We start from the raw sequence: 20,277 nt of genomic DNA on the forward strand, positions 1-20,277 counted from the left end.
CAAGCTGCAAACAATGTAGCTTACACTAAATATTTCAATACAGAAAAAAAAAAATAAAATTCAAACTGGTCATGCGATCTTCCCGAAATTTCATCTCGCCACTGCGTCATTATTAGATGCACATTTACCAAAAAAAAAACACAGTTCTGAATAATGTTCCAGTCTTGGGTTATCTTGTTAACAAACAAACTAGAACACTAAGCCCACCGGTGACTAACAACCACCTTATCAGAGGTGTCTGGATTGTTTTGAAAGTAATATGATTTAAACATAATATAATATATCATATAATGGATGATACTCTATTTTTTATAATTTGTTTATTGACTTGATTAGAATGGAAACCACAATTTTGACAAATGAGAACATGCCTGCACAACTCCACATGACTGTCAAGTTTCATTAGAATTGATCCTGTTGTTTTGGATGAGTTTTCAATCCCTATTTAACTCCTGCGACCTTGAATGATGCTCATGGTCATTCATTTGAAGAAACTTTGTAGCCCTTTAATCCAGTATGCCACAAACCCAATAGTAGGTTACTAAGCCTCTTAGTGATTAACATGAATTAGCCTTTTTGACCCATATGGCCTTAAATGAAAGTCAAGATAATTTATTTGAAACTTTTAATTTGTAGCCCTTCTTTCCTGCATGCTACAATATGAGTACTGCCTTTCGAGTATTAAGACATCGTTTGGATGAAAAGGGTTATGATAACCTAAAAATGTAAATATATATAAAAAAATGTAGAAATGTTTTACAAATGATTTTATAAAAAATAAACTGTAATACCCGGTATCATATTATAGAATGGGTATACATGTACATTTAGCAATTAGTAGAGTAGTTTGACAACCAATTTCTATTATAGAAACATTGATCTAAATGGTATATTTTTACTTACCTGGACTTCCAACCGCGGGCGAATATCTCTTGCTTTAAACGACGTTTGACTGTAAGTGAAAGTAGGTACATCAATTATCTTAGACAAACAAAAGTTAAAAAAGGGAAAGAAATAAAGAAGGAGAAAAAAAAAAACCGAACAGACTGATGTCTTTCTTTTTTTTTTTTTTTTTTTTTTTCAAAACTATATTTCGTGTTTCTATTCAACCTGATACATTACATTGGTTATTTGATGCAAATTGTCCTCTTTAACTTTTCCTCCAATACAACAGTTCTAATCTGTAGTCAAAAGTTATCAATTACAGTAAATTTACCATTTTGTGAACTGTTTTCTCCAGAGTTGTTTCCAGCGCAGCATTTGCAACAGCATTTTGAACATATAAACGTCAATAACTCAAGTAACCTAAAAATGATGTTTAATGGTACAGGTGTCCTATCACGATATTCCATGATCACGCGACTTCGATGGAACCGCCAGTAAAGGTCTGCATTATCTTGTATTTCGCTAAACCGGAAACTGTAAAAAAAGGGATTCAAATTATACTCTACGATGTATTTGAAGAAAAGACATATTCGATACGAAAGACAAAACAATCTGAACGTCGCCATTTCTTTCCCCACAAACAAAGGTAAAACGTTTCTTTTCTGCATTCTTCTTTTTAACTAAGAAAGTGTGGTTGCGTGAGTGAGAAGGGGAGGGTGTATACTTACATGTGGTATATACAGTAAAACTTGTAATTCTAATAACTTCTAATAGTGATTCCGCTGCATGTTAATATCAATAAAAATAATTATATCGTTATTATTATACACAAAACATCATAAAATTATAGGTTTCAATTTCGTCAAGTTATCTAAAAAATATAGAAGTACACGTATAAGAGAACAATTTGTTTAAATATAGAGGGAATACTGATGCAATACATACATTTCTCCATTTCTATGATCTGAAAACAATATATTACGGTACAAATAATAATAGGGAAAATGTCTAAACGGTTTATCCTCCTGCAGATTATTTACAGTACTTTCTGAGAAATAGTGTAATAAAACTTTCAATTACAAAATGCAGATGGCTGCCGTCAGCCATATGCACAACTAGGGACCTAGAGGAACCTACAAATACAATTTGAGACAGATCCTTTCAGTACTTTCTAAGAAATAGCGGTAACAAATTTCAACTATCAAAATCCAAGATGGCGGCCTGTCGGCCATCTTGTTCACCGATCAGTCCGGAAATGCTGTATGCACAACAAGACCTCTAGAGGAACATGCACATGAAATTTGAGACATATCCCTTCATTACTTTCTGAGAAAAAGCGGGTAACAAACTTTAACTATCAAAATACATAGATGGCTGCCTGGCGGCCATCTTGTTGGCCGATCGGTCCCAAAATGTAATATGCACAACTAGGTACCTAGGGGAACCTGCACACGAAATGTGAGACAGATCCCTTCATAACTATCTGAGAAATAGCGGTAACAAACTTCAATTATCAAAATCCAAGATGGCTTGGTGGCCATCTTGTTGTCTGATCGGTCCAAAAATGCAATATGCACAACTACGGCCCTATGGCAACCTACATATGAAATTTGAGAAAGATCCCTTCAGTACTTTCTGAGAAATAGCGGTAACAAACTTTAACTATCAAAATCCAAGATGGCTGCCTGGCGGCCATTTTGTTGACCGATCAGTCCTTAAATGCAATATGCACAACTAGGGCCCTAGGGGAATCTGCACATGAAATTTGAGACAGATCCCTTCAGTGCTTTTTGAGAAATAGCGGTAACAAACTTTAACTATCAAAATCCAAGATGGCTGCCTGGCGGCCATTTTTGTTGACCGATTGGTCCCAAAATGCAATATAGACAACTAGGGCCCTAGGGGAACTTACATATCAAATTTGAAAAAGATCCCTTTAGTACTTTCTGAGAAGTAGCGGTAACAAGAATTGTTAACGGACGGAAGGACGGACGGACGACGGACAACGGACGAAAGGCGATTTGAATAGCTCACCATCTGATGATGGTGGGCTAAAAAATAGAAGTACAAGTATATCAGAAAAAATTGTTAGAAAATATTGAGGAAATACTAATGCAATTATTTCTCCATTTTTATGATACAGCAATACACTAGGAAACAAATAACAATAGGGGAAAATGTCTAAACGGATTATCCTCCCGTATACTATACCTTTGTTTGTCGGTCATGTGTTTTCGATATTAAAGTTGTATGGCCTATGACTTGCTCTTTTTTGTCATAGAAAAATCATGTAAAATATTTTAATAAACAATCCATATTTACCGACTTTTATAAATCATTCAGTATATATATATATTACTTTTTCTCCTATACACGTCTTAAACATAGCTCGGAAAGGTCTGAGCTGTTCCGATCTATTCGGATTTGAACGAATATCGCCGAAGTTGGTCACATGATGCGAATTGGGAGGCTCTGATCTGTATGGATATCGCCAATGTCGGTCACGTGATGCATGATATTTCATCCAATATTTTCTCTTATATCAATGGTACGTTGGTTCTTCAATGGATTTTATCACATATATGTATCTATATTCATACATTATGCGTTTTACAAGAGTTTGTAAGAGTGAAAGAAATTACATGAAATATAACTTAAATGTCGAAAAATATAATACTTTTACAGAATGGCGAGATGTTTTTTTCACAAAAAATAAAGTCACAATACCTATCCCCAAGCCAGTGAACTCTGTAACATGTGAAGTCAGTGAATAAGTTGAACACCAACTGTGCATGTTCGATGTATACTAATTGCGTCATTGCCGATTCTTACCTAAACATAGCAATGATAAGATTCACCAGCAGAAGGTTTAGTATCAAGACAAAGAATCCAGACATTATGGAAACCATGAAGTCACGTCGCGGGCATCTCTCTACATCTGGGTTATTCATGTACTCAGTTTCAATGAAGGAGCAATTATCGGTGGAGTCTTTCCCTGAAAATATATTAGAATGTTAATGTAACAAAATGCTGATCAAGGATCATACAACCTTATTTTATTTTATTTTATTTATTTATTTATTATCACTTTTCTGATTTGATGGATACCACACACGGACAGTGTTGATTTTTCACTAAACAGACTATTCATTCGATTATGTTAGAAAAAAGACATGTAAATAGTGATAGCAATTTACATGGGCACAATTTAATGCCTTTGTATCTCTAGTGTTGTAAGTAAATTTAAGTGCATAGTGGGGAATTTTTTCCCCAAATACAAAAGTTCACCAGTTTTTCCTCATATCCCTATCATTTTCAGAGTCTCTAATAGTGTAATTACATGCGTACATTAAGTCTAGTCACAATACGCGAAAAATGTTCAAACTTCAAAGTAAATGCAACAGAAACAATTTCATTGTGTTTTAGTTTCTATGGTACGATTTCTAATAACATATCAAATATATTCGTGATCAACGATATTATTATCTAAGGTCAAAACCGTAAGTCAGAACCGAAAATTTGTGAAAATCAGTATGGTTAATAAATTGTCACTAAATAGAATTTATAAGGTTTTTTGCCGTATGCAATTTACATTAATACGACTTTGTATACTTTGTTGGTAAACATATATCGCAAATGGTGATTGATACAATATATATGTATGTGCAAACGGTGTCATAATAGAAACCTTTAAGCCTAAATGGTTCCTGTTGCATTAGTTTGAGTTTAAAATTGATCGAATTTTTTATCAAAACTTGTTTCTCGTTCACAGTGAGAACCTATATATAGAATACACGGTTAGTATCTTACAATACAAGGTTTATTTTGGTGCGAGCTTTAGGAAAGCCGAGATGACGAGGCTTTGTTCGAGTCATCTTGGCTTTCTGTGTCGAGCACCAAAATAAATCTTGTATTGTAAGATACTAACCGTGTATTCTGTTTATCCTGCAATTATTATGACATTCAAAACGAAAGCAAATTGCCAGTTATATGCTTGGCATCTTTGATGCACAGGAAAATATTCATTCACTAAACCGAATGAGAGTGTACTCCTTTTTAATGCCTTTAGAAATATATAAGCGCATTCGCAAACAGTAATAGTATTTCTATTCAGTCTCTAATATAACTGAAACAATGTTGAAAATACTGAAAAACAATAATTACCCATCAATGAGTTACTTTACAGTACATACCTTTACTGAGCCCAGAAAAAGACGACACCGCCATACGAGATTTTCGATATCGTATAAATGACGTTATTCCAGTGAATGTGACGTCACTTTTTAGCGGGACTGAATCACGTTTCATTCTCCTTAAGGTTAAATTTCGGGGTCAAGTTAGAAAATATTCCGTCAGATATGGAACAATATCACGTGATTGTATTGAAGAATAAAGCATTTCGTATTGACGGATAAAGCAGAAGTTTATCCGGCAGTAGCTATCCGTCAGAATGTGGGGCAGTTGCAGGATAAATATGTTTACCTAGATTGTGTTCCTTAGATTATATCCCTAGGTTTTGGATTGTTGAGTTTTTAAGGTGCGTTGGGTTCTAACTTTGACCCCTCGGGTCATTAAATTAATAATTTTTTGTAAAGAGCCTTAAAATCTTTCAATCTATAAAGAGTATTTGGTTCCATCAAATTTGTTAGTTAAGAAGATTTCATAATTTGTAGCCATTTTAACCCCTTTTTGGCCCCGCCCTTCTAGCCCTTGGGGGTCAGCCAGGATCACTATGATACGATTGTTAAAATGCAATCAACTATGCTAATATTCTGACCTAATATTTTGATATCTCATTTCTATGTATATTGAGTATATTAATGGCTAATATATAAACGTGTTTGTTCCTTTAGTATAAACTTTATTTGAACCCCTCCCCTCTATGGGAAATCTGAGACCCTACAACTCACCAATATTCACAGCTGTTTGTTGAGGGCCTTTAAGAACTTATCGATTGTATGTTAAGAGTACATTTTTGAATTCTGCTACCAATCTGCGAGTGGAGATAGGACATTTTTGAAGATGTTAGTCAATATTTACCATTATGAGGCACACCGAACACAGTCCCTCCTTCTCAGGTGTGGAAGTGGGGCCATATGTTGGGTGCCATATTACTTTACAGTTGTGATTGGCCTTTATATACCTTAGAGAAATTTTGTGCAGAAATTTCATTTGGAATTTGAAGTCCGAGAAAATGTACAAATAGTTTATAGAAGCAAAACGGTCCGTAAGAAGTGCACTTAGACAGTGACGACGAACGCCGGAACAAAATCACGATTTCCCATAGAAATATGATTATTTGTATGATTTACGGTCTACGGTGAACCTAACAACTGTAAAAAATTAATCGTGTGAGTGATCACCAATACATGTCCATCTTGTTACACAGTAATTAAAGGCCAAATATTGAATGGACACAGAAAGGATGATAGTTCGTTGCAATTTTTATCAGCTTAGTAACTTGTTGTCTTTATAGGATATAATCCTCCTTCAGTTTTCGTATATTATATTATTCGCCACAATAGTAGGAACCACTATATGGGAGACAAGTTTGATTTTCCCAAAGTCTCCCATTGCTGAATACTCGTGAGCATGTGAAAAATTGTCGTAGTGGTCGGGTACAGAGGTTGGATCTCTAGCGTACAATGGATTCCGGATAAGAAAATTCATCCTATCACACACTACGGAGATCAAATTACCAACCAATGGATGTTATGTAAACCGCATGGAGTTTCTCTTCTTGCTGCACTAATGGACATCATCCCCTGCTTCCTTATTGGTGACAAAAATTGCAAACAACTCATATATTATTATAACTTAAAATTGACTTGATCGCGATGCAAACATATTAACAAAATGTTATGTATTCTTACCCAATAACCATATACTAAGATACATAGAATGCATCTTCTACTTTTTTCACTACGTAGGTCGTAGGGACAGGAATATAATGCGATTATAACTTACCCCTTCTTTTCTATACATGATGACTGATTGGGCCCAAGTGGGAGTCTGTACATCTAGTAAGGACTGTGAAGCACCTTCGAGCTACATTAAGAAATAAGCCGATAGCCTGTAAAGTCAGTCTGGCATATATAAAATTCTTTCCCGACCCAGAATTATATTCATAGGCATTTTTAGATCGGCACATATTTTTGACAATCAGCATGTATAATAAACAATTAATAAAATGCGATACCAAATTCCATCTGGACGTTCCTGAAGTTGCACTTACAGTGACCTACATGTCTCCTTTTCGCACTCCACTATGCCACGTTACATGTTACAAACGGTCTTTTTTAAAATTTCTGTTAACAGTTAATTGTCATATGAATTAGGTTTAATTGAACTGATGAATAAATGCAAATAACCGTGATGAGTTATGCCTGTTATGATCATTTACGATTAATAAACGTTAATAAAAAAATTGGTTATTACTCAGGCTAATGCAATGTTTGGTTTTCTTTATGTCGGGATGCGCTCTGATTACAAACCCAAGTGACTCACATCAATGGCCTGTGATCACTCATCTTGAGATACCTACAATGACCAAAATATCGTATTATAATACGGAGTATTAATAGAACAAACCTTTAGTTCTTAATCTAGTTTGACGTTTTTTTAACATACATCAAGGACGCTCGTTGACCAATAAATTGTCTATCATAAGGTGAACGAGGATTACATATCTGATTAGAAAATAGGAACTTTCATAATCTATCTCGCTAGCAAATCCCCAGTACCATAACCTAGATAGTTACTGCGACATTTCCTTAGCTAAATATTATAGGTGGACTTTACGATTACAAGTTAGTTGAACTATCGTTAGGGATAATTATAGCAAACTACTGATCATGTTTTGTTTTTTCATTTTCTTTAGAACAAATCTTGATCCTTCAAAACATTCTGGTCTAGAACTTGCCATTGAAAGCAAAATCTATATTTATGTTAACTCTGTTCCATTCGGGAGTAAATGACCGTGGTTAGATTGGTGAGATACGAAATTCAATATGGTACAAAACGTTTTCAAGGATATAGCATTCAATGTTAACCAGTAAACTTAATTTGCATCTGCACCTTGAAACAACTTTAGTCATAGTCTTTTTATTAGATATGTTGTGTTACAACTTATTCATAAACTGAATTTGGTTGACAATTCAGGGAAACACTTATAACGGTAACGGTGATCCGGGCCCTTATACCTAACCTTGAAATTCAAACTTGTACGAAATATTATTACTGATCACAATTTCCGATATTTAACCAAGTGATAGTGATGATTGCTGGAATTATCTACTGTTTATCCTAATGCGTTCTATTCCACTATGCAGATTCAGTTGAATTGGACACCCTCTACAAAAATAAAGCACCAACAAGTATTTAGATTTCCCTAAAAAAGCCTTGATGTGGAACTACCAAGAATAGGTTTACCTCTTTCGTGCCATAATATTTGAAGTTAAATAAAAGACAAAATGATGATATAGGTTAATCAACTTTGAAGTTGTTTCTGTTGGCAGCTATTTGTATAATTTGTGTGCGAGGTCAGGAGACGGCATTACTGACGCGAACTTGGTGACAGTAATATTGGGTCATGTGGCACTATCTTTCCCAGATTTCTCAGATGTCACTGGGTGATTAGTTTTAAGGATATATATTTAGTCAAAAGTTAAAACTGTCATATCCATTGTTCTCAAAAGGTCCTTTTATTTACAGGTTAATCTAGGTTGTATTTATCTTGAACACACTTGGTCGGGTACTTTCGGTGATTTTACCCATTTTCTTATATTAATTGGTACATGAATTTATGGTTACAAGATGCTGTTCTTCTAAGAAATAACAATTATGTCTCTATCATGGTATAATACAGATATATGTTTGTTCCGCCAGTAAATCGAACCAGATTTCATTCAAAATGGATGCTTAATTGTTGGAGAATGCGACCGTCTATTACCGTCATTCGGGTTTCAGAATATTTGTACCATGAATGCTTTTGTTCTACACTTAAATCTCAAAGGATGCAAGCGCTGCGTAACCATAATTTTTCGGACAAGTGATATCAAAATCTGGTCTTTTTCCGTTATTCGTTTCTACAGGCAATGCTTGTAACACACATTCAAGCGTTCTTGCAACATGACTATCCTGCAAGATGACGTGATTTGCTTATGTATCTAAATACTATGCTTGAAGCAACTTAGTAAAAACCTGGTCAGAAGCCGCGAGATACAAATCGTATACAAACAGTTTAATTAGCTTGAAAGCAAGAAAATTTATTTGAATATCATGACTGAATGCCAACCTAATTCATAATTACAGCATTTGAATAGAAACGTTTCTGATAATACGACTGAAGGCAAGACCTTAAAGGCAAGGGCGCGGCCATATGTTTTAGTAACCGAATATAGAATTATGCAATACGAAAAAGGACATTTTATGGAAATAACACAACCGAGTTGTTATTTCTTTATTTCATATATGTCCCATTACAAGAGAAAATAAAGGGTATTTTCTGATAACCTAATTATACTGGAAGATGGTAATTCAAATAAAAGAAATAAAATTACTAGGCCTCTGTCACTTTCACTTTAACGTTTCAAAACGTTTCCAATATGTTACCTTTATAAACCAATTTTCACAAAAAAAATCGGAGACCAAAATCTTTAAATTGAAGTACACTTGAGGTGTCATCTTTCAAGTTTCGTGATGATTTACCAAGTAGTTTCTTAGAAAAGTTCCGAAAAGCTTCGTTACGGAAGAAAGTGGAAGAAATAATAGCAGTAACAAGTGATAATTATAATGCGTGATCATTTGAAAATAATACAATATCTTAATCACTACCAATCATATGCAAGGAAATAGTGGCCATGTGGATTGACGTTTAGCATAATTTATGAAAAATATGCATAATAAGTATAATATCCGTGCAGTTATTTTTGGTAAATGTGTCGGAGTAAATACTGGGTCAAAGAAGAAGAAACAGTAAAACTAATATCAGGCATAAGTTTTTTTTCCAGTCCTACGATGAACTTGGAGCCAGATCCCTTCAGTGCTTTTTGAGAAATAGCAATAACAAACGCCATTTTTCAAAATGCAATGAAGCTGTCTGTCGGCCATTCATTTTGTTACTAGAAATATTTCAAAATATAATAGTGTAAGTTCCCCAGGAAACATTCATTGAGGAAAAAAAAAGCGTTGTTAACAGATGGACGGATGGATATGGTGAGATTCGAGTTATAACGGACATAGCTAACGTTTTATATTTCTGAAGTAATAAATACAAACATCAGCTTTTTAGGTCACCTGACAATAAGTCATGATGACCTATTGCGATAGTCTTTTGTCCGTTGTCGTGCGTCTTGCGTCGTCCGTCGTTCGTCGTCTTTTAACATTTTCTTGTGATCACGAATATAAATTGAGCTTAATGAAACTTTGTATGTAGACTAACCTTGGCAAGTTCTCGAACGAGTCCAAAAATCAACATGATTCGACATTTACTTATGGAGTTATTGCCATTTGCACTAACAATTATTATTGGACCTTGTGACCACGATAACTTGAGTTAATATGCACCCAGATTAGTGAAACTTCGAATGTAGATTAACATTGAAAAGATCTCGGATGAGTTCGAAAATCAGTTTGGTTCGACTATAACCTAATTACGGAGTTATTGCCCTTTGTAATAATAATTATTGAACCATGTGAAACACGATAACATGATCGAGTGAATAGACACCAAGCTTTATGAAACTTTGTATATAGACCTATTAGTTGTATGTTGCTATTCCATGAACAAAAGACATCAGTTGGCTTGTAAATTACATAACTAATTTGTATCAAATATCAGGTGACCGTTGAGGCCCATGCCTCTTGTTATCAGATAAGACCTATCTATTGCTGTGTGACGAACAACAGTTTGTAGAAAATTTATCTCTTTTAAGTACACGGAAAGGATCTCACCCGGCAGCACATGGCGATTGCTGATGGTACATACTCTTCGAAGATGTCGGCCCCAAGCCAGATGTACACACAAAGCTCATATACCGATTTCCTGTTGATTGGCCAGAATTCCCTCGTGATGTTCGTCAGGACAAAAGCGCTAAGGCAGAAAAGGAACGCACAGAAGATGACCTGAAGAAACAATAAAGACACGTCAGTATCATAAGTAACTACATATTGTCACGAAAACACTAGAAATACAACTCAAAAATTATACAAGATTGTGACCAATTTCAATACACTGTACATTTATAATCCATCTTGAATTCCTGAGTGCATTCTAAAATCTATCTAGTATGAACGATTACAAATAAAGTATTGAAAAAACTTACTATAGAATGCGATTGCGACAATCTTGAATTACTTAGGATAGGATTTCTTCAGTGGTTTGTTTCTAGTAGTTTGTTATAATACAGTCTAACCCGACTATGTATAATGGATGTCAAGTGAACCTTAAGATTTAATAAGCGGGCTTCTGTGTAACTGCTTTTAAGATTAATTTTGCTTATAGAATTACCTCCCTTCTTTAATTCAAGTCAAATGTTAATCATAAAAACCTAACATAATCAATGATGAAAAGAATACAACTTGTTGAATAAATCAGTTAATCAATAACTTCATAAACAAAACGTTAAATATACGAATTTATCGAATAGTTAAAATATACTTTACGTTTGTAATTTGAAAATAAGCTAAGTGCTACTAATAAGTTGCAAAGTTTATCAATATTTAAATACATAAGACTGAAGATTACGTACAAGGTCAAATATACTATATGTAATCATTTTTGAAATATTGTGAATGTGTATACTTGATAAGGCTACATATATTTTAATCCTAATTGCACACAAACCAAAACCTCAAACTGTACATGTGAAGACATAATAACTCAGGTTGGTCGTTCTTCTGACACACACGTATTGTTGACACACTTGGTAAACTTATTAAATATATTTACATAGCTACTATTGACATTGTGCTGCGAAGGTGCAATACTCGTTAATATTTTCTTATCTTATTACATAATTCTAGTGACAACCTACCATAATGAAAAAAACTGCTTTGATCCAATTTTATTTAAAGTTTATCCTATTTACCTAACTGCAAAGGGTTCCTTATTGACAAAGACGATATTTACGCGGTTGGTACCCGTCAAAGTTTTAAATCCGCCTTGCTGCTTTTAGAAAACTGGTTTATTCACTTAAATATTTATTCAAAGTTATTCAAGACAATGTAGGCATTCATAAATGAATTACACAAAGCAGAAATATATGTGCATATATTATAAATCTAATTTGTTTCTGCATAAAAGAACGTTTACTGTAAGATCGGGTACGTAGTTAGTTATTATATATTAACTAACTCTTTTTGGGTTAAATACTGAAAATCCAAGTAGCTGAAGTAACTTTGTATACGTGTGCTTATTTACACGAAGAGAGTTCGTCAATGTGTTAATTGATGATTAAATCACTAAGTCAGCGCATGCACAAAAATCGCGGATATTTTGACCCTGTTGCAGATGATTGTGATTTTATAATGTGGGTTAGACTGTAAAGAACTGTATAGGTCTTATGTTGCCGATAAATTTTATTAGTTAAGCAGCTGTCAATATGTCAGTGTATCTATAGAATGAAATATAGGACAAAGAAGTAATTTTAAAATAAAATTACATGTTAAGGACGGTCACGGACGTATACAAAACATAAACAATGAACACATATAGAACATACAGATATATCTATGCGTATTATCTGAATGATCCCTTAGGTCAGTCCCTACAATTAGTTGTATGTTCTACATGTGTTCATTGTTTATGTTTTTGTGTACGTCCGTGACCGTCCTTAACATGTAATTGTATTTGTTCTTCTCATGTCTTGACAAAGGGGCAGATCGCCTCGAAAATTCGACAATCTTTTGTCCACAATGTTAGAATTACTTCTTTGCCCTATATTTATTACTCTAAAGTAATTCTTATCCTACAGACATATGTCTATAAGGATCCAGTGTTATATGGAAAATAACTGTTGATATTACTTCCTTGACCCATATAGAATGAAATACTTACATAGTGACAGTAGAACCGGACTCTTGGACTCATATCGGCACCACAGCAGCAATTTTTTCCCTATGTTTTAATTTAAAAGAAAGAATGAGTAACAGCGAAATGAAATTAAGAAAGCCTTTTCCCATATATAAACGGTTATTTTACCGATGGAATATCAGTGTAGTTCTTTCATAATGATCTTAATGTAATAACAGAAATAAGAAAACATGCCAGATAGCGGAATTAAAATGAAGAACTCAAGAATAATATGAGACTAGCGATATATACAGATATCTTGACTGATACCAAATATGCTTATCTCTTGTTCGAATCATAGGACGATCTTTATATTTTATATATACATATTTAACTGCCACAAGTCTTAGTAAATGGTTGAAATGTCGGGTTTGTCACTTCATTCATTTTATTGAGGAACATCATCGTGGAAAGTAAACAAATCTATAGAAAGTCATGGAGAACGATGAAGATACAATCACATATGGACAGTAAATGTCTTTTGTCAAATGAAATAAGAGGTAAAGTCAAATATGTTAAATATTACTCAAATTCACGATGAGTTTAAATTGCCGTTTTACGCTTCGTCCGTCATTGTTGTACAATCGGAAAGGGAGGCGACTCCGTGTGGAAGATGGGCGGCCACCTTGGGGACACGCGCCCCAGGGTATTACGATGTTTCAATACAATGTTTTATTTCCATGTGATGTATTTTAACTAATCACAGATATGAGGAATACTAATAATTTGTGCTGCACAAAAATATGACAGTGTAATGACTCTTTTCACATACTGATAAATAACCTATTTTACTAACAAATTTATGGGTATATTGTACAATTTTATCAAACATATATTTATTTAAGCTAACATTTTAATTTCTCTGCTTTCCGTGTCGAGTACCAAAATAAAACTTGTATTGTAAGATACTAACCGTGAATTCTGTTTATCCTGCAACCCTTTTGGCAGTCAAAACGAAAGCAAATTGCCAGTTATTTCACTTGGTTTCGCTCGAAGCTATAAGCTTTGATGCGGAGAAAAAGAACCATTCACTAAACCGAATGAGAGTGTACTCCTTTTTACTACCGTGGGAAATATATAAGAGCATTCGCAAAGAGTACCAGTGATTCTATTCAGTGTGTAATATCACCGAAACAATATGAAAATTCTAAAAAAAAAAAAAAAAAAAAAAAAAAAACCCAATATTTATCCATCACAGAATTACTTGACACTACACACCTCTTCCATGAGCCCAGAAAAAGACGACGCCGCCATCAATCTCTCCCAGGGCTCATTGCGATTCCCACATTCACCTCTGTCAACGGCTCACGAACTGATCGCCAATAGACCTCGGGTCACAGAATATTAAGTCATGACGATTGTTAATACATTGCGCCCACTTCATATATGAAGTCACAGTGATTGTTTTTGAAACGGCGGACGTCGTATGCAAATTGAGACTATTTACTTACAAGTAAATCTAGTGTATCCGCAAAAGAATTCAGTATTATTTGGTTTCATATTGCATGATCAAATTATACCATGTCAGAAGTGATAGTCGTTTACAAGAAAATGGTATGAATGGAAACTTACAATATGTATTAAGGTAGCTCCATACTTTTGGGAAAACCCATGTCATTTTTTTCTAACAGGTCTTATTTTCTTGCATTTTTCATGTAGATTTCAAATCTATAAAGATAAATGGGTGTTCTCGAACTACTTTTTGAGATATTTGAGCTTGAAATATACCATCCCTGCAAATTTGCTGACCGAAAATAGAAAAATTCATAAAATTATGTTTTCTGTAATATTAGGGTGAATGTATTCTCGATCCTGTTGATTTTTTGTCCTAATTTTCTTACGATAGAACAATATACAAAACTATTTTATTTTTACAAATGCTAACTAATTTTTGTTATTTCCCAGGACCGTTTCTATACGTAATTATCATGTTTTGCCATATTTTTGCCAGTAAAAAATCAATGAATAGGCCAAAAAGGAAATGAAAATCCATGTCAATTTCACAATATTTGTATATGATATGCCCAAGGTAATATGTTTTTCAAATATCATATAAAAACACGAGGTCCTCGATCAAAATTTCACAATTTTGTAAGCTTGAAGTTTGTAACTCGCAACCCTACCCCCATTTCATCCAGTGCTTAGATGGGTTATAATTGATTTTTTTTTTTGAAAATCATGCCGCCAAAAAACATTCCACATCAGTTCATACGTTTTTGTGATATTATATCTGGTTTATGTCTGTTTGTTTTTATGATTTTCTCCAAATTGTGTGTTTAAAGGAAATCCGTATGCGATGTTTTTAGAATTCCGGAATTTCGGTCCGGCCGGGTCCCGTCTTATGATTTATAGTGACGAACGGCACTTCCGGTGTTTAAAAATCCATTCCCATTTACGACAGGGACCGCAAAAACCTCAGAGATAGCATATACTTTTCACTTCACTGCTTTTATTTGATTTATTTAATGATTTTAAACATTCAATATTATATGTAGACAATTTTCACCTATTGAAAAAATATGCAAGTGTGATGTCGTGGCGTATCGGAAACCATTCTGGGAATTCAAAACATCCTCCGCAACAAGAATCTTGAAATTTCGCTAGGCCGTTTACAGAGGTGAAATTGTGGGGAACGCAATGCACCCCGGAAAAGATTGCGCCACAATACGACTTTTCCAACATCGTACTTGATTCAGAACATTACCCTTCCGGTGAATGTGACGTCCCTTTTAGCGGGACTGAATGACGTTTCACTCATCGGAAGGTTACAGTTCTGGGTCAAGTTAGAAATAGGTCCGTCAGAAGTGGAATAAAAGCACAAGTTTATCCGACTCGAGTTATTGTTTACGTGAGGTCCAATAATGATTATTATTGCAAACGGCACTAACTCAAATTTTACCGAGATCTATAAATGTTAGGTATGGACATATTTTCAAAAAAGCTCACTGAATATTTACTCAAGGTAATAGACACAAGTAAAAGTTAACGGACGGCGACGGTCAAAAGACTCAAGGTCATCATAAATTATAATTAAGATTTTGACTCAAGGTCATCATAAATTATAATTAAGTGTTTAAAATTACCATTTTTTCGAAATTCAAAAGTGAGAACTGGCAATGTTTTAACTGATGTAATTTTTCTTTTGGCTTTTAAGAACGAATGCACTCCATTAAGATAATAGCATGTTTTAAATCTGCTGATCTGCGGGACAACTCCTTTTGTAACTAAATGACGTAAGGTCTAATAATCTGATACTTGACAAAAGGTCATTAGGGGGATGGAGTTCTGTACATTCCTGTATAAGAGTGGTAAATGTGGTTGAGGCCCTATGGGCATAATTTGCAATCTTATTCAAATAGGCCTAAATCAACCGTATGGGACTTGAACCCTTCTAGTCACATTCCCGTCTCCGTTCTCGCTCTCGGCCGCGCACATGCCCTCTGATTCATCATTCATGTTGTTCACCGACGATAGTTGTTCATACTGCATTGTAGAACAAAATATAAAAAAATACGTTTACAGGGCAAAAAAAAAGACACCCATTTGTATGTGAAAAATAACTATTGATCGTGTATAATAAGACATCGGTTTGTATTTCATGTTTGTTTTTACACAAGCTCAAATAAAACTATCGCAAACGGCAATAACTTTGTCAGTCACTATCGACTAAGTCCTATTTTTGTACTCGTTCAAGACTTACATACAAAGTTTCTAAGTTTTTGTTTAATATTTACGCAAGTTATCATGGTCACCACGTCCAGTAATTAACACAAAGGACGGCTGTTATGGACCATCGTTTCAGGATCTTTGCAGTCAATTTTGTTGTTGGTAATACGTCAGGAAATTGCTTTAGATGAATGAAAAATCAAGTCCCATCCAACGTATCGCCTAACTTTTAGCGCTGTCGTTTGGTTTGGTCGTGATTTACGGGTATTGTTGAGAGATAATGGGCTAGGCTGTCACGTGGTCTTGTGACTTCACACTAGTCCGCGGCTTCACAAGGTCTACTATACAGGTATACAGCGTGACTGTACAATGCACGCATAGGCAGCGACGTCGATAGTACTATATATACATGTTCAAATGTACATCGCTGGTATACCTTAGGTCTTCAGTTTGAGTTTTTCTAGTAAATGTATAATATTCTAGCTTTATGATATAGATATTTTCAGTTTTATTCCATTAACAGCAATTCAAACTTTAGATTACATAATTAGACCAATTTGATGACTGTATCAAAATGATGTTCTGATCAGTCTGAAGAAGGACGTATGCGTAGCTGACTTATGAACTATTGAATTGGTTATTTAGAGGTTTAGATAGCATACTATCTAATTTTTTGTGTATTTAAAAACAGTATAATGTAGCATTATCTTGTAACGAGTAAAATCACAAAAAATATAAACATGACTATATCTAGAAAGATAGCATGTTTTTATTTCAAACTTCTGTCATAACACAGAATAGTTTTTGAGTAAAAAATGAATTGTAGACTGTTGTCAGTTTTGTTCATATTGGAGTAATGTACCGAACTTCAATGGAAAAATATCCGTATTGTTGCCTTTGAAACTCAATCCATAACGTTAACTGGATTATTTAAAGCAGAAATGTATCAGTGATATTTCTGATATATGTTTCTAAATTACAGAATAAGTGCAGATTTGTTACATGCCAAGATTCTGTAATTCTTAATTAATTCGTAATTCCCTTAACTGGAATAATTTTCAAGATTAAACCTTTAGTTGAAATAGTTCTTTGAACCATTTTTATTGCTGAATAAGTCAACATGTTTTAATATTTGACATGCGTGCGACATAATACATACACTTTTTTGTATGGTGTCCTAGGTATGATCAGGGATATTTTATTTGCTTTTGCTTTCACATCTACATTTTAAGGTGTCAACATAAAACCTAGAACATAATCTTGTAGCTGTGCAGGTTTTCCATAATTCAAATCACACACCATTTAACGGATGTCATAACCTGCTTGACAGTAAGACAATAGCAAACTCCCGATATAATCCACCAAAAAGCTAGGCTTGGTAATTACAGGTACACAAAGGTGAGTTCGATGAATGACGTTGCATACAGGTAAATAACATCCTGGTCCAGGTATTACGTAACCATCAAACCAAAGGCATGGCTTATTATATATATATATACATATATCGGTGTATCTGCTCATATTTGTTTTGTTTATTGTGCTTATCTCAACTTTTTGATCTTTTATAATATAAAAAAAATAAATTCGTTCTACCACATATTGAAACATATTACTGTTATTAAAGTGTCTTAATTATCTCGGTTAGCAACACACAATACAATATTTGTGATGATCAAAAAGGAATTTGTAAACATTCTGTGTTCAGCTGATATATACTCTAACTATGTGTTAAAACCATACGCAACACATCGCATACACCGAACGGCACTCTTAAATGACCCTAGCCGTTACAATATCGTTATGTTTTACAAGCCAACCAAATAACCAACATCGCGGATATCCTTGGTCACATTTGTATTTTTACAATGCAATATGTGCTTATTTAATCAATAGTAAACGAATCAATTAGTTGTTAAACGAATACTTCAATTTGTATTATAATAGAAAAAAATTCTGAATTCTTTATCACGACAAAAGTCTTACCTTGGATTTCCTCGATTCGTTAGATGAAGAAATATGCCCTCCTTTCCAAATCCTGTTAAAGCTTCTCTGTGGAACGTGGTGTGCAACAAATGTATACATTTTGTTCGACCGGGCAAAGTCTAAGGGTTTTTCTGTGATTCCCCAAACGGCACTTTCATTTTTCTTTACTAGTGTATCGATAGCTTCTTGTGGGTTATCGTCATACAACTTTTGTGTAATGGCAATAGCTCTCTGGCAAAATACGCTGAAAATACATCGAATACAGTTTGAATTATTTCAACCTTGGGCCAATATCACGGAATGCATGTAGAGTGCTGCATTCTAACTCTTATTTAATAGTATACAATGTATTTGCTTAGTAAGACAGGTAAACAAATCTTTTACAACAAACTTATTATTTCAATGAGGTGATAAATATCATTATTTCTTTAATACTTCTTATTTGAAATGGTGTTACCTGGAATGCGTTTTCATGCTCTCTTCCAAGCCAGATTCTTTCAGCGAATATGCTTTTCTGGACATCTTCCGTAGCATAACGCTCGCAATAAGGGCCGTGACTGAAACAAGTAGTTTTGTGGCCAATGATTTGGAGGAATGCTGGTGTATAGAAAGTTGACATAATTAGTAGAAAAGTCGACTATGAAGTTCAACCTCTGTAGAGGGCAAGGTTGAGCTATTAGGGAAGATATTGGTAATTGATTTAAATTATTATACATGTCATAAATAGGTTGGGGGTTGGATGATAATATTAACGTTCTATTTCTGGACTTCTCTCGTGTTATGCGGCGTGCATGGTCTTTAAAAGGGTTTTGTTAGGTTAGTTGCATTTCGATTTTGTTACTTCTACAATAATGTTGATTCGATCAATAAAGTCCCCTAAAGTTGTTATGGTCTATAACTTCCGCTCTTTTTGTCATAGTAAAAACTGTTTAAGTGTGTATACATATTTTTCTCCGTCTGTCTGAGTTTTTAAACTTTCTAATTTTACTACTTTTTTTAATGTTGCTAAGCACTGGAAGTTTTTTTAATTATTAAAAGTAAAAAATTCCTTTTTAACGCTGTAAACATGTGATGATAAATAGTCTTCCCGAAAGATTGCGGAACCAATTCCGAAATGTTCTGTTCCAGGATCATCCGTCCTCGACCATATGCTCGGAGTAAAAACGCAGTTATGCAAACCAAAGAGGAAAAGTTTTAAAATTTTTATTTTTTTTTTTTCACAAAAAAATGGCGGTTGGTTGTTCAAATACTCAATCTTTGGACAAATTATACATCAGCATGATCTGCTCATATTAGACCAGAAGGAAAACGTATACAAAAACACAGGTGCGCATACGCTAGTTACCTGGCTGTCAAAAACGTGCAGGTCGTTGTCGAAAGTACGCAGAGCACAGTTGTATTACAATGTCCGAATCCGACAAAACCCGAAGTCATTGAACATAGGGCGGTGATTCAAATCCATATCAATATAATTTTAATAATTTTATTTGTTTACATTTTGCCCTACATATTTTTTTATTTACATAAAACATTATTTTGATACCTTTTTGGATCAAAAAGGGGAACCCTATGTCATACACTACTCTACTGGGCAACTTTAATTTAGCGCCATAGCACAGGACCCCTGCGACCTTTTGATTTTTTTTTTTTTTAACGTATTACAAGGGTTT

General features: G+C 34.2%; 1 protein-coding gene and 1 long non-coding RNA gene across 3 annotated transcripts; both read right to left on the reverse strand.

Moving 5' to 3' along the window:
- Positions 1-837: 837 nt before the first annotated feature.
- On the reverse strand, positions 838-3,895 carry LOC138312326 (uncharacterized). The gene is made up of 3 exons (XR_011206919.1): positions 3,718-3,895; positions 1,217-1,419; positions 838-952 (listed from the first exon to the last, which is right to left on the reverse strand). It is a non-coding gene; the product is annotated as an uncharacterized lncRNA (long non-coding RNA).
- A 6,079-nt stretch (positions 3,896-9,974) lies between these two features.
- LOC138312327 (uncharacterized) lies at positions 9,975-19,288 on the reverse strand. Of its 2 annotated transcripts, XM_069253245.1 has the most exons (4): positions 19,065-19,200; positions 18,608-18,851; positions 12,944-13,003; positions 9,975-11,010 (listed from the first exon to the last, which is right to left on the reverse strand). In XM_069253245.1, exons 1-4 carry the CDS (start codon positions 19,139-19,141, stop codon positions 10,816-10,818), a joined length of 576 nt encoding a protein of 191 aa, XP_069109346.1. In that variant the 5' UTR covers positions 19,142-19,200; the 3' UTR covers positions 9,975-10,815. The 2 variants fall into 2 exon arrangements, with proteins under 2 accessions (XP_069109346.1, XP_069109347.1); XM_069253246.1 differs by lacking the exons at positions 9,975-11,010; positions 12,944-13,003 and adding an exon at positions 13,010-16,441 and having other exon boundaries at positions 19,065-19,288.
- Between the last annotated feature and the right edge of the window lie 989 nt (positions 19,289-20,277).

This window comes from Argopecten irradians, unplaced genomic scaffold (genome assembly GCF_041381155.1).
Source record: "Argopecten irradians isolate NY unplaced genomic scaffold, Ai_NY scaffold_0274, whole genome shotgun sequence".
Classification (NCBI taxonomy): Eukaryota; Metazoa; Mollusca; class Bivalvia; order Pectinida; family Pectinidae; genus Argopecten; species Argopecten irradians.